The 22,993-nt window shown below is 36.3% G+C and overlaps 1 protein-coding gene across 2 annotated transcripts in view; it reads right to left on the bottom strand.

Annotated features, from left to right (window-relative positions):
* Nucleotides 1–22,993, bottom strand: part of THOC2 (THO complex 2) — a 109,479-nt gene that overhangs the window by 69,306 nt on the left and 17,180 nt on the right. For both annotated transcript variants that reach the window (XM_038415423.2, XM_038415425.2), the window contains exons 5-10: nucleotides 14,836–14,906; nucleotides 12,023–12,144; nucleotides 10,481–10,614; nucleotides 5,784–5,950; nucleotides 4,973–5,065; nucleotides 4,072–4,227 (exon numbers count right to left, since the gene is read on the bottom strand). In XM_038415423.2, coding sequence (XP_038271351.1) covers nucleotides 4,072–4,227; nucleotides 4,973–5,065; nucleotides 5,784–5,950; nucleotides 10,481–10,614; nucleotides 12,023–12,144; nucleotides 14,836–14,906 — 743 coding nt within the window. The remainder of the gene's footprint in view (nucleotides 1–4,071; nucleotides 4,228–4,972; nucleotides 5,066–5,783; nucleotides 5,951–10,480; nucleotides 10,615–12,022; nucleotides 12,145–14,835; nucleotides 14,907–22,993) is intronic.

Here is a 22,993-nt window from a genome sequence, read left to right as displayed (position 1 = left end):
TTTTGGTTTATCACTCACCATCACATCAATTCAGAATGATTTTCAGAATGATCAGTCATGTCAATTTGATGCCACTTGGGTCTCTTAGGTGGTAGTGTGCTAGTGCATTCCCAAGACAGTAGTGCGTTAACTACATGTCTTGCCTAAATGTTTCTGTCTTAAGATCAGTTTTCTTTTCTTGGACATGCTGTGCAATACATGTTTTCACTAGGGCTGTCGATTAATCGCAGTTAACTCACGCGATTAACTCAAAAAAACTAATCACAATTTAAAAAATTAATCGCGATTCATTGCAGTTTTAATTGCACTGTTAAACAATAGAATACCAATTGAAATGTGTTAAATATTTTAGATGCATTTCTACATTTTCAAATATATTGATTTCAGTTACAAATGTACAATGGTCACTTTGTATTATTTTTATTACAAATATTTGCACTGTAAAAATCATAAAAGATATATTATTTTGCAATTCACCTCAGACAAGTACCATAGTACAATGTCTTTTTCCTTTTGCGAATACAGACTAACACGGCTGATATTCTGAAACCTGTCTTTATAGTGAAAGTGCAATTTACAAATGTAGTGGTTTTTTTTTTTAACATAACTGCACTTAAAAGCAAAACAATGTAAAACTTTAGAGCCTACATGTCCACTCTATCCTACTTCTCGTTCAGCCAATCACTAAGAGAAACAAGTTTGTTTACATTTACAGGAGATAATGCTGCCTGCTTCTTATTTACAATGTCACCTAAAAGTGAGAACAGACGTTCACATGGCACTTTTGTAGTCAGTATTGCATATATTTATATGCCATATATGCTAAACATTCGTATGCCCCTTCATGCTTTGGCCACCATTCCAGAGAACATACTTCCATGCTGATGACACTTGTTAAAAAAATGTGTTAATTACATTTGTAACTGAACTTCTTGAGGAAGAATTGTATGTCTCCTGCTCTGTGTTTTACTCGCATTCTGCCATATATTTCATGTTATAGCAGTCTCGGATGATGACCCAGCATGTTGTTCATTTTAAGAAAACTTTCACTGAAAATTTGACAAAATGCAAAGAAGGTACCAATGTGAGATTTTTAAAGATAGCTACAGCACTCGACCCAAGATTTAAGACTCTGAAGTGCCTTCCAAAATCTGAGAGGGATGGGGTGTGAAGCATGATTTCAGAAGTCTTAAAAGAGCAGCACTCCAATGTGGAAACTATAGAACCCAAACCACAAAAATCAACCTTCTGCTGGTGACATCTGACTCAGATGATGAAAATGAACATGCACTGGTCTGTACCGCTTTGGATCGTTATTGAGCAGAACCCATCATCAGCATGGACGCACGTCCTCTGGAATGGTGGTTGAAGCATAAAGGGACATATGAATCTTTAGCGCATCTGGCACGTAAATATCTTGCAATGCCGGCTACAACAGTGCCATGCGAATGCCTGTTCTCACTTTCAGGTGGCATAGTAAACAAGAAGCAGGCAGGATTATCTCCTGCACATGTAAACAGATGTGTTTGTCTCAGTGATTGCTGAACAAGAAGTAGGATAGAGTGGACTTGTAGGCTCTAAAGTTTTACATTGTTTTGTTTTTGAATGTTATTTTTTGTACATAACTACGTTTGTAAGTTCAACTTTCATGATAAAGAGATTGCATTACAGTACTTGTGTTAAGTGAACTGAAAAATACTATTTTATTTTTATAGTGCAAATATTTATAATAAAAAATAAATATAAAGTGAGCACTGTACACTTTGTATTCTGTGTTTTAATTGAAACCAATATTTGAAAATGTAGAAAACATCCAAAAATATTTATATAAATGGTATTTTATTATTGTTTAACAACACGATTAATCACTTGACAGCCCTAGTTTTCACCACTGGACACAAAAGACTAAAGGCTGGTCTATACTGAAAACACAGATCAGCAAAACTACATCTCTGGGGTGCAAAAACCCCACACCCCCGAGAGACATAGCTATGCCAACCTAATCCCCCATGTAGACAGTGCTAGATCAATGGAAGAATTCTTCAGTCGACCGAGCTACAACCTCTCAGGGAGGTGGATTAACTACAGCAATGGGAGAAACTCTTTCATCGCTATAGTGCATGTCTCCACTGAAACACTACAGCAGCACAATGCACCTAAGATTCACTGCATGGAACTGTTGTTCTCAGAGGTACAAATCTAGTAACATTGCTCTGTCCTGTGACCTCTAACACTTGCACTATCTGTATTCTGAAATTGACTGTTTATTCAGTATACTAAACTCATCTCCACAGGCAAAAGTGGATACTGCTTTTTGCCAATATTAAACTATTGATTTTTCACAATAGTCTGTTTTCAGACAATATTAATTTCTAGCACTGAAGACAACAGCTAAAGATGTATGTAATGAGCATCTCTCCATCATGCTCCATCTTCCAACCAACTTTATTTCACAGAAGTTAAACTGTGTCTTTTCAAATGTCCTCACCCAGCTGTACTATACATAACAAAAGCGTCAAAAATCATGGATTAGAACAGGTTTATTTTCATATTAGCTACAAAACAATTAGGCTAAGATTTTCAAAGACAATTTGGAGAGACAGCAACACAACTCCTCTTAATACTAAGGTTGCCGGTGGAACTACAATTCAGCCCCCTTGTGAAAAATTACACAATCACATATTTTTTTTGCCATAGGACCCCGCCTCATTCAGTGCAGAGGATGGAACTGTTATGGGGCAAATCAGGGTTGTGCAGTGAAGGAGACTTATCTGATCCTCACTTCATTTGTTGCAGAAGTTGGAAGGTGAATAGTGAATTAGGCAGTGGCTTGTAGGAAGAGAAAGAGCAGTCTCAGGGTCAAGGCACTTGAATGCCACCCTGGAGGTCTGGATTTTATCACTACCTCTGCCATAGAGCTCCTATGTGATGCTTGGCCAGTCACTTAAACCAAACTTTTCACAGGTGATCACTAATTGTGCTCTCCTTGCTTTCTGGGTGCCCAACTTGACACCCTGGGGGACTGATTTGCAGAAGTGCTGAGTCCTCTAATGCATGTGAAGTCACTGGGAGCTATGCTTGACTATATAATGTGCAATAAAATGCTAAGTATTCTGACAAATCAGATCCTAGGCATCTCAAACTGGGCATGCAAAATTAGTGGATGCTTATCCCCTTAATCTCTCTTCCCTCAGGTCCCCACCTGTAAAATGGAGATAAGTCCCCCTACCCCCCAACCATTAATGAAAATAAATTAATCAGTGTCTGGGAAGCACTCAGAGATGATAGTTATGAGCACCATAAGAAAGCCCATGAGGTAACTAATAACTGTTTTCAGCACAGAGTTTGAATATTATGCAGTAAATAAGGCATGGGCCACAAACTGAACTGTGAAGAGAAGAAAAAAATATTTAAACAGCTTCTCATTAAGGAAGCATTGTCCATTCTGTGGGCTGAATGAGAAAGAGGTCCTATGGAAAAAAATAGTATGTGGTCATGTAATTAAAGATTGTATCACAATGAACACGCACAATGGGGCTGCACAGGCAACCTTAGTTCTGGCATTCCTAACTTTTAAGCGCTTGACTTTGCACCTTAATAATGTTCTTTTGGTGCAGTTTGTGTGTAATAGATTATATAAACCCTGCATAGTCAAAAATCAATTGTGGGTTACATGATGACACCTCCTACCAAGATTAACAACATACCAAAGCTTGTTAAACCAGCACAAAAGGTAGGCAAACCCTGAGCGATATTTATTGACGGTGATGGGGGGGGAGGGACGGGAAGGAGGGAATCAAACTACCTAACTACAGAACTGAATATACAACCTTGAATGAATTCAGGAACAGACACTAAAACCAACACTTTTGAGGAAAGGGTTTCTTGCGTAACAAAAATTACATCAGAATTTGAAATAGGAGAGAAAACAGTTTAATTACAGTTCTGGTTTTGTTTTAGATAAATTTATCATCACAACTGGATACACTGTATTAAAAGGACAAAAAAGTAATTTTCATAGCAATGACCATGTTATGTTTACAATTATAATTAACTCATTTGAAAAAATACCTTTTCAGTTTTTTCCTCTTCCTTGTCCTTTTCCTTCTCTTTCTCTTCAGTCTTTTCAGAGGACAAAACCACCATTGTAAGTTTTCTAACAATTTGTTTAGCCTCTACAATCTCTCGTTTGTGTTCTTCAAGAATGGCATTATCTACTGGAAGAAGCTGAGAAAATAAAACATGGGTGGTGTTAAGATACGTAAAGAAAAATTAACATAACCTGAAACTACTTTTTGATCAATAAGCTTGAAGGAGAAAAAGCTAGATCCCTTCTTCTTCCTGAAGAAATCAGGTCATTCCCTAGAAAGGAGAGGTTTTTTGTTTTTGTTGTTTTGTTTTAACTTCCCAGCAGCACTTCAAAGAATGATACATCCATGACATACCCTAATCAAGTAAGGAAGACTGAAGAATCAACTAAGATCAATGTAGTTAGGTTGACATAGGGATAGCATAGACACTGCGTTACTTACATCAACTGTTGCTGCCCTCTAGAATCTGTTCCACAATGAGCCACACTGACCACTCTGGTCACCATTGTGAACTCTGCTGCCCAGAGGGCAGGTAGACAGGAAGTCACCCCTCCCCTTTAAAGCCCCGCAAATTCTTGAAATTCCTTTTCCTGGTTGCCTGGCTTGATTAGCACACCTAGCAGCTCTTTGTTAAGTGTAACTGACCAGTTGACCATACCAGCTACAAGCTGTAGATGCTCCTGCCTGAAGTATACGATCTCCTGGGACACATTTTGGCTGAGAGCGTGAAAAACTGGAGTAGGTAATCCATCTAAATTATTTTCTCTGAATTCTTTGTGGTAACAGTTTTAGCAGTATGAGAAACAGGTCAGTTGCAAGCCCAATTTCATATTCATTGTTCTTGCTAATAACCTTTAGTTAGAGAAAAATAAATAACTTACATGTACATAAAGATCTTCCAAATCTATAAGATTATGTTGCAAAAGTACTGCAGCAACTCTGTATAAAGAGGAAGGTGTTTCACCATTTGGTTCCTAAAAGACAAGCATCATCATTTTTAGAAACAGCAAATCAAGAATGTCACAGAAAAGTAAAACTTACTTTTAAAAAATAAAAAAGGCCAGTAAGAACAGAGAAAGCAGGCATCTTAATAATGGGGATAGGGAGAGCTTTTATCAAACATATTAATTCTGTCATTGTATATGGTCCTGTTACTATATTGATTCTGAACGAAGAAAGATGTGCAACCGATTATTTTCTTTCGCATCTCACAGTGACTGCATGCAATTACTAGTTCTGCAGTTGAGATGGTAAGATATCACACTAAACATCAGCCATGCTTTCCTCATTCTTAGGGGGTCTAGTCTGCTGTTTATAAGAATGCATCATTTCCAGTATTGTAAGAACTTGCACATTTCATCCATAAGTTCAAATGGAGGATAATACAGTCAAACACTTAAACTGTACTCTAAAAATTGCTTGGTTCAAATATAGTACTGAACAATTTCCATTTTAGATTATACATTGATAGTTAAAAACTGTAATGCAAAAAGTTATCCCACGTTAAAGTATCATAAATAGAGAAATGTACTATTTCTAAAATTGGACTTCTACAACCAATGCTAATTGTATTTTGTGAAAAGAAAACTTTTTTCATAAACAAGCATCAAAAACTTACATCACTGAAATTACACAGAAATAGGGGTTGACAGAAGAAGGGGTGCTCAAATATTAAAAATGAATCTATATTACCTGATAGAATTTGAATTTGAACCCAAGGATATGACACAGAGTTTGAGGTTCACACATATACATGTACGATTCTATCAAAGGTACAAAGAAATCATCATATTCCGGTCTACATTCATAGACTTCTAAGATAATATCCAAAACTCTGTTGGGATCCAAGTTAAAACATCCTATTGGGGGGAAAAATACAAGTTAAAAATTCAGTTCTGCTATTTCTCATTTCCTAATACAACACAATTAAATTAGAGTTAGAAAAAAATGCAAATGAGCCATTAAAAAAAAATCGTTTCAGCCATTTACTTTGAATAAAAAGCAATTCTCTCTACATCAAAATAATTAGGCAAAACTAAACAGAGCAGTATATATTTTGGCTTTATGGTACTATATTAAATATAGAAGTTGACAGCTGTAGTAAACATCAGAATTTCAAAGTTAGGGATAGAACTGAGATTTAGATTAAAGTAAAAGCTAAAAATTCAGTGTTTTTGTTAAATACTATTGTATATTAACACTCAGACTTCAGCAAAAAAAAAAAAGTTATTATGAACTCTATTTTTAGTCAGTTCCTTCTGCCACACCTGCCAAAGGAAAATACAAATATTCACTGTGATAAGAGATCAAGGTATTTTATTTAATACAATGTTAACCTCACCACTGCAAAACAGGAAGTTCTGGTCAGTTAAAGACTGACACGGGTTATCCAAAATATACCAATTGTGTGTCAGATACTCTCACATTGAGGAGTAAGTGTTACATCTTAATTTTTTAATTAATTGCTATGGAAATAGCTTTTGGTGAAAACAGAATGGCTGGTTTCATAGTTATAAGATGATTTGAAAAAAACACACCCAAAGCCTGCAGTACTTCTAACTATCTTAATTAGTACTATAAAGGAACAGATATTTTATGTAAAACCAATTTTGAGTCAAGAGAACTATGCAAGACAGAGGTGATCTGTAAAACATATTTTAAATTTTGAGTAGAACTATACTCTCTGTGGTAAAACAGTGAAAGCATTCTATAGCCCTCTTCTAAAATAAGAATCAAAGTACCTACAATACGAGCTACCTCAGGCAAAATTTATCTCTGCTAGATTTGAAGCTGAACTTTATCAGACGTTAGCACAGCCTTTGTAGAGTATAGGGTACTGGAGCAGTCTTCTCTCCAGTCATCTAATTTAGCTATTATTCCTTAAATACTAAAACATGAAAGGAGGCCTGAAAGCTCTGGCTCTTACTATCCCATTTCTTTACTGATGTTAAGTGTCTGTAAAATGTGGGTATCTTGCCTTAAGTCTCTTCCCCATTTTAATTAATCAGATCAATTTAGTTTTGGCTCAATGTTTAACAACAGTCTTGTTGCAAAATCCTTCTTCTCTAAGACCCAGCAAGCCCCAAACTTAAGTGGCTTCCCAATACACAGAGGCAGCTTTTAACAGGATTTGAATGCAGATACCTCCTCCCCATGATTTAGATTTGGCTTTTGCAGAAAACTTCCTTAAGTGGCACCAGATTTTGCACACTTCTCCTAAGGGAGGACAAGGCAGTATTACCCACTTTCTCCCATACTCTTTGTCCTTGCTATAGAACCCCTAGGACAGGCTATTTACTCTTCAAATTTCATTCAGCTCTAATTTAATTGCCTTAATCAAACACTCTGGTAAAATTTTAGCTTTCAACAGTAATTCTAATAAAACAGAAGTATTAGCTGTCTAGTCCTCCAAGGATCCCTGCATTCAGACAATCAGTTGCTCCTTTTTTTTAAATGCTGAGAAATCACTTAGGTATCTAGGTGCTCCCACTTCTGCATTCCTGCAAAATTTTATACACTGCTGACCAAAAAAAAAAAAAAAAAAAAATCAAAGATGACCTTTCAGAACTGTTCCTCTTATCTCTAATGGCTAGAATGACCTAATTAAAATGACAATATGTCCTAAAATAATGCCTACTACAAATGCTCCCTTTGATTCTAAACAAGAAAGAGGTATTTGATTTGAAGGGTTTGTTCTTTCATTTCATCTGGCTTGGAAGACACCCACTCAGATAGGTATCAGATTTCAGGAGGTCTGAAAAAGAGGGAAGCCACAAATCTTCAACCATATCAACTGAAGTCCTTTATTCAAGGCCCAGTGACAGATATTGATTAAGTTTATGTATCACTGTGGGCTAGAGATCACATGCAACTCAGAGAGAGGGGGCACCACAAGAGGGCCCCCAATCATTGCAGAAGGGTGGGAAAGGCTTTGGCCTAGTAGGGCCCTAAAAAATGATGGGTGACTCCTGGTACATTTAGTGTGTGTTATAAAAGAACCAAAAAATTGATTTAATGTTCTCTCTGTAATACTTTTACCTTAAGAATAAATGTGCTTGCTTAGAAAAACCTGTATGGTAACTTATAACTGCACGCAATTCACTGTTCATAGCCTTCAAAGAAAAAGCAACGAACAGGTGCTGGCCTTTAGGCAGACTGGGGATATGACAGTGTAAGGCAGGGAGTTGGGCAGTCTTAAAACCTGCAATCAGAAGGGCATGGGACCAGGGTCTCTACGCAGACACAGGTGACAATAGAAGAACTGAGACCTGACTGGGCACTCCTTGCATGCACTGCAGAGGGTGAAAATACTGGTACAGTTACCCTGAAACTAGGACAGCCCCCATATATGCTTGGAGTATATAATTAGATGGGTGAATATTTGACTCACCAATGCAGCCTATATGTAATTGTTTCCCTCAAGGTTGGCAAGACTTATTTTTAAACTATTAAGAAACACACTAATCCACTGCAATCTTTTTAGTTTAGGAAACATTCATTTATTCATAGACTTTCAATATATCTTATCTCCCCAGTACTATCAATTTTGCTAAGTATTTTATTAATCTGTGGAAAATAAAACTAAATTATCAATATCTCCTGTGGAAGTAATCTTAGACATGCCTGGTTTAACCGCTCTACTATAAAAATATTAGACAGACCCTGATAGTTCTCTGGGGAGACAGCCTAAAAGCTGATGGAGACAGTGAGCAAACAATCAATTACAGAGGAAGTAAAATATGTTGAAAGGAGACTCATAAAATATTAGTTTCTCTCACTCCAGCTCTCCACAGCAGGTTTGTTGCTACTTCTAGCCGACACTTCATACTGCAAAGTGAGGATTACAAACTGGGGAAACTGTTGGTAGAAATGTCCGAAGACAGTTTTGAGTCCACCTTAATTTAAACTAATTGTTTCAGTGGGATTATTTGTGATCTGCCACTCTTAGTACTGCTGAGTCGTCTCACTCAAACTCCTTTACTGTTGTCCTTGTAAGAAGGGAAGCAAACTTGGACCTGTATACATCAGGAAATGTCTTATATTAAACACATACTGCACACTCTTCCTCTGTCCCTGGAGATCTATGTTCTTAAAGAATCCATATATGACAAAAATCCTCTGTTCCAGGGGAATAAAAGGAGTTAGAAAACTATGAGGTAAGGAGGCAATACCTGCGCAGGCTTTCAGGTTGGCGGGGGGGAAGGGAGGAGGGATGAAGTCAGTCTAAAACAGAGGTTCTCAAACTTTTGTATTGGTGACCCCTTTCACATAGCAAGCCTCTGAGTGCGACCCCCCTTTATAAATTAAAAAAAAACAATTTTTATATAAAACACTATTATACATGCTGGAGGGAAGTGGGGTTTAGGGGTGGAAGCTGAGCGCTCACGACCCACACGTAATAACCTCACAACCTCATGAGGGGTCAGGACCCCCAGTTTGAGAATCCCTGGTCTAAAATACAGGCTTGTATAGACACACAAGCAATCGAAGTGTGATTTACCAGGCAACCCAGACTCTGTCTGTATTTTACGGTTGCCTGCTCACTTATAATATTAAGCAAACAAAGTAGTATGTGGTCATTTTACCTATTTTTAACTAAACTGCATATCTGAAACAGCTAAATTACTTAAGGTCTTAGTCTGCCGAAGGTGCTGCATTATATGCATACAGAACAGCTAAATATAATCAAACTTTTAGTTTCAATGTGGAAGGCTAATTTGCAAGCAGTCACTAAAAATATATATATAGCTGATCTGAGCAGATTTAGATTTTTATTTTATTTTTTTAAATCTAACTTGGACTCCCATTGTGACACTCTTGTGCCAAGTTCAATCCTTTATGAGTACTTAACCAATCACAGATGGATCTATGTCAGGGAGTTCAACAACATTTACCGATTTTCATTTCCTTTAAGAAATACCCATTTCTTTGATTTCTTCTTTTTAGACTAACTGGATAGCCATTTACTCTTCTGGGTATCTAAACTAATTTAAAAAAAAAAAGGCACCGGTAAGTCACCATGCTCCCACCAATTAAAAAGAAGGATGCATCCTCATAAAACTCCATTCTTAAATATATATAGTCCAAAATAAACAAATTGTGGAGAGCCACATGTAAAGTTGGGCTGACAAGTTCAGTACCACTAGTAAATTGAAATACATAGCATTTACAAAATTAACACTACCATAGAAACTCCCCAAAAGAAACTTCTGCCTACAGAACCAATCCCGGAGATTATGCAATGCAATGTGTTATCTTAGCACCATAAATCTGCTGTCTGATCCCCAAAAGATACCAAAAAAGTTGTCCAGAGTGGCTCTCTACAGAAGCAACTCAAGGTGATTATATAGGAAAATAATTACTTATATTTGCTTCAATAAATTCCTTACCTATTAAAGATTTGATATTTTCTAGGATTAAATCACTAGTGATGTTGCCGGATAAATCTTGCCCCAGTTCAGCAATCAGCTTTGCATAACCTTCATTCTCTTCTCTTAATAAGTTAAATTTCTGTTGTTTATAACTGCAATTAGATAAATAGATATTAAACACTATAAAATGAGGAGTACAGCTCAGCACAAGATAGCTATTCATATTAGTAAAGTGTATACAGGTTAAATATTTTATAAATATTAAACTTATCTACCAACATTGAATACATGCTTATGAATTAATGGTTTTATTTTCAACCATTAGGAAAACTACAGAATGCAGAAAACAATAAGCTTCACTTCAAATAGTGGCTAAGGACCCTGAGTTGCTGAGCACAGGTCCCAAACTAACAAAAACATCAAGCTCACATTTAACTTTAAGCATGTGATTAATCCCTTTTGAATCAATGGGACTATCATGTGCTTAATATTAAACTTGTTCCTCACTGCTTTGATGGATGGGGTCAGAGAATCAGCACCTTGCAGGATTGAGCTCTAGGGGTCTAAACTAATTTTAATTGCACTTCATAGACAATGAAAATGAAACAGTAGACATGTAGATACAGAGCCATTGCTCTACAATCCAAAGATCAAAACCACTGCATTAGATAGTTTAGGAAAACATCAAAAGCCTATGCTTAAGTCAGAGATATTAGTAATTTATTTTTAAGTATTTTGTAAGTTAGCATTTTCTACCATTGAAAGTTTAAATATTTAAAACCACTGGAGCAAAGATAACTAGGCATTATAATAAAAATAGATATAAATTTCATATACAGTTAAAGCTTTTTTAACCGGCATGCTAGGGAAACAGGGGGATGCCAGTAAATTAAAAATGCCGATTAACTCAGAGGGAGGGGTTTGGAGTGCAGGGGCGTGGGAGGGGCTGCAGGGTGCGCTCTGGGAGGCCGTTTGGAGTGTGGGAGGGACGCGGAGTGCCGGATTGGGAGGGCACACTCACCTCCGGCGGCTTCCCACAAGTGACTCCCAGTCCCTGCTGCTCCTGGCGGAGGTGCGGCCAGGTGGCTCTGACTCTGCAAGGAGGCCACCTGGCCGTGCCTCCACCAGCAACAGCAGGGACAGGGAGCCACTTGCAGGGAGCTGCCAGAGGTGAGCACCCTCCTCCCGCCAAGCTCCTCCCAGATCCAAAGTCCCTCTCAGAGCGTGCCCCACAGCCTCTCCCCAGCCGGTCCCGCACCAACCGCGCTATAAACCAAATTTTCAGTGCAGATCAGAAATGCCGATTTATAGAGCTTGCCGGTTGGTGAAATGCTGGATAAAAGAGCTTTTACTGTATCTATGAAAAATATATAAAAGGACAAATTAGGTTTTATTACCAAGGAGTAATTTAAGTACAACAAAACATTTCACTTTAAAAACCACCAAAGTATTTCATAAAATATTCAACACGGAAAACATTACTTTGAAAATATATAGATTATAAAAAGCTACATTTAAAGAAATTGACCTGCGCACCCCAAAAAATCTACACACACTTACAAAAGTTTTGTCTTGATTTTAACAGATTTCTGATTAAACTGCTGAGACTGCTTGATAAGCCCTAATGATTCCAGTGTTTCCGGATCCAGACGCTCCTTTAGGACGGTGTCTGAAACAAGGTACTGCACAAAACAAGAATGCAACATACATGTCATACATATGAGTTGATAAGTATATCATTTGATCTTGACCCTGGGTTATCTGTGTATGTATACTAACAGTGAAAATAAAGGTAATTCAAATACAAAACATACCATATAAACTCAGTTTCAAAAGGAACAATTGCTTGCAACTGAAAAGCTACAATTCTACAAATGAGGAATCTATATAAAATACACTGAAGGCTATGGAGTTTGCAGTGCGTGGCACCACAGGATTATCTTTTTTAGCTTGATAACTAAAACTTTTGCCTGTGGCCAAAATCACTATATATCCCTTCACATGCTTTGAAAAACAAGTGCAACACTCATTTTCACATGCAGAAGCTTCTTACAATTAAAAATCTTATTCTACATGATGGAAAAGGCCAACTCCTAGACACAAAAGAGGCTGCACCAACGGGACGTCCAGCAGAACACTCATACACACCTTGATAAAAAAAACCCCCAAAACTCATAGAATTAACAGAAAATGCTATCTTTTTTACAGGGTTTTTTGAAACTATCCTATAGAATTTGACAGAAAATTATATCCCTGATATAGATTTTTTTAATAGATAGGTTCAAAAACCTGTAAAAAAATTTAACAATTTTTATTAAATTCGATCACTTTTCATTATAGTTCCTGTAGAAATCCTTTAATATCACTGATATTAAATTCCAGATGCCCTATAACGGTATCCAAACTACAGATAGCAGGACAAGTGAACATTTTTAGATTGACTACTCAAAGAGAAAAACATCTAACTGATATACACGTAGGGACTTGGAAGCACAGTCTCAAACCATCTATATGAGCCCAAAGTAGTTGAGCTTGAGAGTCATATTTCATTTCCTGGAAATAACTATTATTATTTGTTTCTAACAGCATCCACCATGTTATGCTCAAATGAGACCGACCATCGCCTGTTGGCTGTCTATAACATGATTCCCAATCCGCAAGCCACTTGAAGTATAAGCAACACTTCAAGATGATATGCAAAGCTACTTTTGTTACAATGGTAAAGTGAAGGGTTCTGCTACCTGTAGTCCCATGCAAGACATTAAGAGCTTCCAGAGGCTCTTTGGTCAACTAAACAAGAAAATGCTGTGAAGCTGCTTAATGTTATCAAGTGTTTCTCCAACGCAAACTCCACCACGATCACATCAGCAGACGACACAAAAATCAGATTAGCAGCAAACACAAAGGAGGACTAGACCTAACTGCAAAGGATCATAGAGACAGAAGAACATTTTGGGATGCAAGCAATGAGGGAATAGTTGATACTAATTAGAAATGCTCCCAAAAGGAAAAATCCTACATCCCAAAACCTCAAATTTTAGGAAGGTGAGAGATTGGAATCCAAACCTAGATCCAAATTTAGTAGTCATAATGGCAAAACCAAAAATGAATACATCCAAACACTGGGGAAAGGAAAGGTCACATTCAAAATCCAGATAAAAGGTTTGTAGGTTGAGCCCCAGTTATAATATTAAAATACAGTCCAGTGCTCTGACAAGGAACCAAATAGCGTAGAAAAAAAAAAACAAAACAGGTAGAACCAAGCAACTTCAGCCACCACATAAAAACAAGGTTATTTTTATTTTGTCTAACACTGGCCTAATAGACCTTTATTTTCTACTCAAACACCTTAGTTGAAGCCCAGATGTAGAATCAAGATTGGAAGGGAGGTGTCTGTGAGAGGATCGCCATTTTAAGAAATGGTCCAAAATATGAAAAAAAAAAATTTGACAATGACTATAATGGATATTTTCAGCCCTAAAGTAATTCAAGTCCAGCTCATGATCAATGGGGCTTGATATTTTGACAGCTAATAAAAACTCAACAAAAACTTGAACACAATACACATTTTTAATAATACAGTGTGTTATACAAACAAACTCACAACGTAAGAAAAAGAACTGCAGTTTTATAAAAATAAGGCACATGACAGGTACAAAATGGCACTATCACATAACAAAAGAGCCTCCAATATTTATAGGGAGGAAAGAGGCTATAATTAAATAAATTCATTACAACAGATTTTGAAGTTTCACATCTCACATATTCACTAAATCTAGAAAAACTGTGACAAATTAAGGATCATAAAAATTCTAGATATGCAATTTGTCTAATTCTTTCCTCCGTGATCTTTATTCTGTGGGAAAGAATTAACCAATAAAAGAGGAGTTAATTTGGAGGAGGAAGAACACACACTGTTGTTCACGAACTATTTTGCCTGAAACTTATGACTAGTCATTCTCTGCAATTATAATGCAACTAGTTAAAATAGTTATCTGTTCTTATAAGTCTATATAATAAAGAACCACAGGATTTGCCATATGTGATAAAGATAACTGGTCTATCTAGTCTGTTATTCTGCTTTACCTCACATTAACAAACCTTCTCACTACAAGGATGAAAGTAATGTTGTAGTTATTCTCTTGGCAATAAAAACATGTGGTTTGAAATATACAACAAATTAGTGTATGTCCTATACATACACAGTATTTCTTACAAAATAAGTAATAATTTAAAAATGAACTCAATAAATTACATTACATACAATTTTTTCCCTAAAAAATATCTGGTAAAAGATACAGATTTCAAATTTTCTTGTCACATTTTAACGTGGAAGTTTTTTACTACCCAAGAAGTATGTAAGTACAACTTACCAAACAGGCTAACACCAGTTGCGTAAAATGATCTCTCTTGCTTTTTTCTTCTAAACAACTTGTTTCGATATCTGAAGTAAAGGAATATGGGGAAGGGTAAAATGAGACATTACTGGTCATGGAGACATATTTTTCTGGTTTCTCTCTGATTTCTCCACTGCAATGTAAAAGGCCCATTCTTCCTTTTGTGATGAATCCTGGTAAAAATCTGCTTGCACATCATATTAATGTTTAAGATTCAGTTATAATTAACATTCTGATTCTGTGCCCAGTCTAACCATTCATTAACACTCGGCTTACTGTAATATTTAGTGGCTGATTCTATGGATAAAGAGTTCACACACTGCACACCTATAAATCCAGCGGTTGTTAACACTGGTGGCACAAATGCTGGAGACAAAAATGAACAACAGAAGAGAATTCACTTTTTTCTTGCCCTTCTCCCTGTCTAAGTGAGTCCTATGACCAGCAATAGGTACAGCAGGTAGAAGGAGGGATAGGATCAGGAGGTAGGGAAACCAACATACAGTAGAACCTTAAAGTTACGAAACTGCCCAGTCAACCACACACCTCATTTGGAACTGGAAGTACGCAATCAGGGGGTGGAGAGCACATACAGTACAGTACTGTGCTAAACATAATCTACTAAAAAAAAGGGAAAGTTTAAAAAACATTTGACAAGGTCAGGATACTTTCTGTGCTTTTTCATTTAAATTAAGATGGTTAAAAGCAGCATTTTTCTTCTGCATAGTAAAGTTTCAAATTTGTATTAAGTCAATATTCAGTTGTAAACTTTTGAAAGAACTATAACATTTTGTTCAGCTACATTCTTCGGGTGTTCATAACTCTGAGATTCTACTATACTCTGTACAGTATAAACATTATTTCTATCTGAAGTTGGTAATGAGATATCTGTTCCCCCATATCACTGGTCTACCCTCCCATGCTTTTTCTCCACATTCTCTCTCTCTCTCTCTGTTAGTCAGCTGTTGAGGCAGTAACATATGAAAGCCTTTCAGGCACCTAATCAGGTCCTACAGGAGTGCACATTCCACAACACAGTAATCAATAGACTACCCCAGTCTAGAATAGTTTAGATCCCTCTAATTCACCAAGACAGGGGAGAGCAAGAGAGGGAAAACCCTACAGGAAAATGCAAGGGGAAAAATATAGATAGAAAACTGGAGAGAGAGCAGAAACAAGGAGAAAATTCCAATGAGGTGCAGGCAGATGGTCCACTCATTCACAACAGGGGCTTCAAACAACGTTTCAAAACCACTGCCATAACCTGTTGAGTTCAATTTGATAGAGTCTGGACCGAATACTCATTAAATGTACTAGAAGACTGCCTTAACACTGTGAACTTTATAATACTACCTAGATGTGTGTTTTACTCTTCTATTACATGCTTTTATAACTCCATAGAGATAAAGCATCAGAAATGCATTCCTCAATTTTTCTCTCTCAGCTGACATTCTTGACTTTTCTTCCATTGACACAATCTTAGATTCCTAGGTACTGTCATCTCCAAAGTCTATTAAGTTATCCCCCCTTTCAGTACAGATTTATCCTTAAATGCTCTGACCAGCACAGTTTTAAAAATTACAAGTGATAGCGTACCTACTTCTGTATTATTATAGCAAACAATACATTTTATCCAAACCCCATTACAATGTTGTGCATTTTTCTGCATCTCCTGTTCTATGATTATGGATTTGGGATGAAGAATGAGAAAGTGAGAAAATCTGTGTGTTTAAAAGTCACACCAAATGAGGATTTCAAATCAGGCAAGACAATGATGGATACATACTGGAGGGGAAATGGAAATCTATTTTCACTCAAATATATCAATGGTGAGAAATGAAGTGCACATAAAGAGCATGATTGTTTTAAAAGATAGCATATCTGACCACATAGTTTGAAGACCATGGCAGTGAATCCCTAAATGAAGTGTCTCTTCTGATACAGTACAGCCATAGCATAGTCTCACATGAGCTCAGGTCACATATGCTGGTCTTGTAGTAGGCAGACATTCAGAGGAACAGAGTGGCTTGTGATGGAAAGCAACCCTTTCCCAGCATCTCTTCAATCTTTGGGAGCAAGGTGGTGGGTCGTGGAAGTTACCACCCTACAGCCCACATTTGCTATCAATTCCCAGGACAGTTTTCAAGAAAGGCTGCGCAGCTTAGGGCTGAAATGACTCACCTGCACAACTACAGATGAGACTGACAAGCTCTAAGCTATGAACCAGATTAAAAAAAAAGTTACTTGGAAACTAAGGGGGTGCCTTTCTGCCCTTTCCTGATCACTGGTGTGTGGCTGGAGCTACCACCCACTCCAGACCCATATCTCTGGTCCTCATGCTGTTTTGTTTTTTCTCCCTGGGTGACCTCCAGAATAGAGCTGTTAGAGGGAAAGCACAATACTTGAAGACAGTGGCCCCCTTTAAAAGCTTCTTCCCCAACTTCAAAAGCCAGTGGAGAACTATCCAAGTCATAGGACATATATGAAATTTTTGAGTACAGTCAGACATTAACTATCTCAAGCAGAGATGAGCACTTGCCCTTCAAAATAAGGAGCAGCCTTTGTGGCTGAATTTCATTAGACCAGCTGCCATACTTGGCAATGCACAAGGTTCAAGTTTCTAGTCAGGAAGCTCTCCCCATGAAGATACAATATAAAAGAAAGTAAACTGGCATGAAGGGGGAAAAAAGAGAAAAGCGATATAATCTTTAGAAGTTGAATTTCTGATGACAAAGATGAATGCAAAAACTTTAAGATTAAAACATGGGTATATAATTGACTATGCATGTGTGTATACTAACACAATACACAAACTACATGAATTCTGGGCAGTAAGGGAGGGAACAGAAGAATTCATTCCCTTTCACTGGAAACTATTATAGTTGACTTTTCCTCATGAATCTAAATGATATTTTTTTAAAGACCACTACACATTGCAAAGGTTTTTTCTTCCCTGCAAATTATTCAGAATTTTGTTCAGTCTATTCTGGCCAAAATATACTACAGTATGCATATTGCTAATCGCAGTTTTGGGAAAATAAGCCCACCAGAGCCTCAGCAGCACCAGCAAGAACCAAGGCGAGAAAAACCACTCTGATTAAAATTAGTGTTTGATATGGTGTAGTTAAAAAAACTGGCAAGTGGTCTGTAGGTTCAAGAAATTTAAGAATCATTGCATTATAGAGCATGAAACCAGATTAGAATTTCAGTTTTCAAATGATGAATATTCATCTCTAGATCTAGCAGTCTGAGATAACTGCTAAAATCATGGCCATTATTAAGTTTGGTACCAATACAGGTTCTACAGCAGTTACTAAAAAGAAAAATTTTAATCCCTACTCATTCCAAGTTCGCTCACTGAAGTCTTAAGTAAAACCAATCAGAATTTAGTTTTACAAAGTTATAGAGCAGAAACAGGACTAAGGTGCACTGAATCAAAACAACAATACATTTGAGAACACACAGCAGATCTGTTCCCCTATTTTTCAACAATAAAAAAAAAATTCTGAGCAACGGACTTTTACCTATTTTCAAAATAAATTAAAGAAAAATGAGAAGCAAGCAAGCAAACTTCTCTCACTCATCTCTGCGTCTTCTCCAGTACCTCTCCGCATCAAGGGAATAGTTTAACTAATCTTGTGCACAGAACAACTGTTCTCTCCTCATTCAAATTTTTCCTCAAAAAACACTCCCCCTTTCACCAGGCCTATTAACTCTAGTCTTCCATTGTTATATAAAACATGTTTCCTTAAAGATTTTAAAATATAACTGTTTTGAACCCCAAGTTGTATCATATTCTGCTTCTCACAGCCTGTATCTTTGATCCTGGTGCTCACAATCCCCTACTTCATATCTGTTATCAGTTATCACTTTAGATTGCAAACTCTTCAGGTAGAAATATTAGATGAAATTGTGATCTGAATTACACTTGTGGAACAAGACAGTATTCAGCTCTTTATCTTTTTATTTCTGCATGTAAAACTGATATTCACTCACCACCTGAGCTACAGATAATAAATAAGGTAATGAACATATCAAAAATAAATGCCAGTTACGCAAAAATAATTTGATTTGGAAACAGTAACTACTATCCTGAAGATTCTTGGCTACAATAAATTATATTTGCATCTGTACATTTGAACCCAAGCAAAATTAATGATCAAGTATTCAGAATATAAATTTTTGAGGGGCAGGAAGCATTTTGTTTCAATGGAAGTGTGAGGTTACTAATGAAACTAAATCCAGGTTATAAATTAATAAATTGTTATTAAACAAGTTTGATTTCTAAAATAACAGCAAATATACAAATAAAACCATTTTCACTAAAAGGGAGCATAGAAATGTATTGGCCTATTCTCCTCTGAAATTCTATTTTCCATTGACGTTTTGTTTTCTCAAAATAGAATGACAGCACTTTTTTGGAAATATTACACCTAGACTTCTATTCTAAATAAAAGGAGTGATGATCTGTGATAGACTAAAGCAAAGATATTTAAATATGAAGCACATATGGCCAGTGGTGCTGGAACAATTTTTATAGTGAGGGTGCTGAAGGCAGAAACCAGATATTTGAGTTATTAATAGGCCTGTCAAGCAATTAAAAAATGAATCATGATTAATTCTGCTGATAAACAATAAAATACCATTTATTTAAATATTTTTGGATATTTTCCACATTTCCAAATATATTGATTTCAATTACAACACAGAATACAAAGTGTACAGTGCTCACTTTATATTTATTTTTTATTATAAATATTTGCACTGTAAAAATAAAATAGTATTTTCCAATTCACTTAATACAAGTACTGTAGTGCAATCTCTATCATGAAAGTTGACCTTACAAATGTAGAGTTATGTACAAAAAATAACTGCATTCAAAAATAAAACAATCTAAAACTTTAGGACAGAGTGGACTTGTAGGCTCTACTTCTTGTTCAGCCAATCTTTCAGTTCAGACAAACAAATTTGTTTACATTTGCAGGAGATAATGCTGCCCGCTTCTTGTTTATTATGCCACCTGAAAGTGAGAACAGGCATTCGCATGGCACTGTTGTAGCCGGCATTGCAAGATATTTACGTGCCAGATGCGCTAAAGATTCATATGTCCCTTCATGCTTCAACCACCATTCCAGAGGACGTGCGTCCATGCTGATGATGGGTTCTGCTCAATAACGATCCAAAACAGTGCACACTGATGCATGTTCATTTTCATCATCTGAGTCAGATGTCACCAGCAGAAGGCTGATTTTCTTTTTTGGTGATTCGGGTTCTCTAGTTTCCGCATTGGATTGTTGCTCTTTTAAGACTTCCGAAAGCATGCTCCATACCCCATCCCTCTCAGATTTTGGAAGGCACTTCAGATTCTTAAATCTTGGGTCATGTGCTGTAGCTATCTTTAGAAATCTCACATTGGTACCTTCTTTGCGTTTTGTTCATTTTAAGAATACTTTCACTGAAAATTTGACAACATGCGGGATCATCATCCGAGACTGCTATAATATGAAATATATGGCAGAATGCGAGTAAAACACAGAGCAGGAGACATACAATTCTCCCCCAAGGAGTTGAGTCACAAATGTAATTAACATTTTTTTTTTAAAAGTACATCCTCTGGAATGGTGGCCAAAGCATGAAGGGGCATACGATTGTTTAGCATATATGGCATGTTAATACCTTGCAATACAGACTACAAAAGTGCCATGCGAACATCTGTTCTCACTTTCAGGTGACATTGTAAATAAGAAGCGGGAAGCATTATCTCCTGTAAATGTAAACAAACTTGCTTCTCTGAGCGAATGGCTGAACAAGAAGTAGGACTGAGAAGACTTGTAGGCTCTAAAGTTTTACATGGTTTTCTTTTTGAGTCCAGTTATATAACACAAAAAATCTACACTTTTAAGTTGTGCTTTCACGATAAAGAGATTGCACTACGGTACCTGTATGAGGGGAATTGCAAAATAGTATTTCTTTTATCATTTTTACAGTGCAAAAAAAAAATAAAGTGAGAACTGTACACTTTGTATTCTGCATTGTAATTGAAATCAATATACCTGAAAATGTAGAAAAACATCCAAAATATTTAATACATTTCAATTGGTATTCTATTGTTTAACAATGCGATTAACATGGAGATTAATTTTTTTTAGTTAATCATGTGAGTTAACTGTGATTAATCAACATCCCTAGTTATTACTATTTCAATCCAAGAAAACCAGTTCCAGTACCTATGCATTCATGAAAAGCAGAGGTTTGAGTATCAACTATTACTTTAAATTTTCCAGATTTTTCAGTTATGCCACAACTGTTTTATTCAACAATATTTTAAATTAGCTAAAGTCTAATTATTTATTCCACTTGAGACTAAAAAACTGTAATGAACTTGCTGCTTTTAAACAAACTGAGCTCTATCGCACTGTGAATGTAAAACTGTGTAATTTATCCAAGTTTCTGCATCTGAATTTTTGGAAAAAATTTTCTTTGTAATCAGCTTTTAGAGTTAGTCAAGAGAAAACAATCTACCCTATATTTTCTATTATCCGTAACAGGTAGAAATCTAGTAACAATCACCAAATAATATAGTGGTATAATTACTGTGCATTTTAACTCAGCTGTGTGCTCAGTTAACTATAATAGCTTGTCTATAAAATAACTGGGCAATTAGTCTGCATATTCTATAAAGTAAGAATAATTTTAAAGTTTATTGAAAAACACCCACACCAGATTTTTATATTTCAATATTTAAGCCTTTTAAATATGTTTTCTACAAATGTGCAAATATGTTTCTACAACTATGTTTTAAATCTAGAACTAGAAAAAGGATTAGGCCTTACTTGGAACTAATCATTTACATGGAGTACAAAAAAACCCCACCATTGTTAGTTTAACATTGAAGCTCAGAAATCAAGTGCAAAAGTTAAGGTTGCTTCTGCAATATTAACCATTGCTTTGAACGTAGCTAGTATCTGTTTGTCTTGTTAAATAGTGATATTTTGTGTTATCAATGTAGGATATCAAAAGCACAAAACATGTAACGTGGCTCTGGTCAATATCGCAGGAAGAACTGCCATTCGATTTCTCAACCTCCTCAATGTTGCTTTAAATACTACTTTTTGCATTTAGATCAGATTGTGGCCCACTTGTATGGCACTACAAGGTGCCCCATTACTACCTTACTACCCGATACACTGCTCACAGCACAAAAGGTGAAGAAGCCTCTATAGAAGCACAGAGCATAGCTAGGTTGGCGTGTCAGAAGACAGACACTAAGCTAAATACAGAGCCAGTGAAGTTTACACTTTTCCCAGATCAGCAGTCAGATTGAAGGTTTGTCCACACTACCGCTTAAATCGATGTAAATTACGTTGCTCGGGGGGAGGGGAGGTGTGAAAAAGCCACCCCCACAAGCAATGCAAGTTATATCAACCTAAGCGCCAAAATTTTGTACATAAACTGCCTAAAAGATATGACTGTTCATCCTTTGACTAAAGAACTAGAACATAATATTCTTTGCCTTGTGATTTATGCGATTTCATATTTATTTTTTGTACATACATTGACCCTCTTGGGGTACTCTGATCTTCGAAGGCACAAGGGTCTGCCCACACAGATCTGATTGCAGCAGGAAGTACTCTTTTAGTAATTGTGTTTTCATAGTACTTGTTTTTTCAGATATGTATGGATTTACATAATTCCTGCAAGTATCTTCTTAGTTTGTTTTATATATTATATAGGCTGTTTGAAAAATTCAATAGAATATCTTAATTAAAAACATGATAAATCATGACATCTTTCTACAGTTGAAAAAAAGGCAGAAAGAACTTTCAGTAGATAGAGGGAAAGAAAAGTGTACTTTTTTCTCTTGCATCTTATCTTTAAAGTATTCGTTTTGTCTATACTCATTGTTCTTCCAGTACCTACCCAGTTGCCTTGACTGTATTTATTAACAATAGGTATAAGACTAAGCTCCATTTCAGTAACAGCATAAGTGCAAATACAGCTACAATAGCAGCTACCAATACCATTTACAATTCAGATTTGTAAAAATCAAAGAAAAATTATAATTACCAGTTTATAAGAGCATTTGTTTAAAAGTCATAATTATGGTTATTATTGCTAAGTCACTGACTTCACA

This window comes from Dermochelys coriacea, chromosome 9 (assembly GCF_009764565.3).
Source record: "Dermochelys coriacea isolate rDerCor1 chromosome 9, rDerCor1.pri.v4, whole genome shotgun sequence".
NCBI classification, from domain to species: domain Eukaryota; kingdom Metazoa; phylum Chordata; order Testudines; family Dermochelyidae; genus Dermochelys; species Dermochelys coriacea.
Note: the sequence above shows the minus strand (reverse complement) of the source record. Positions and strands in the feature narration are given on the sequence as shown.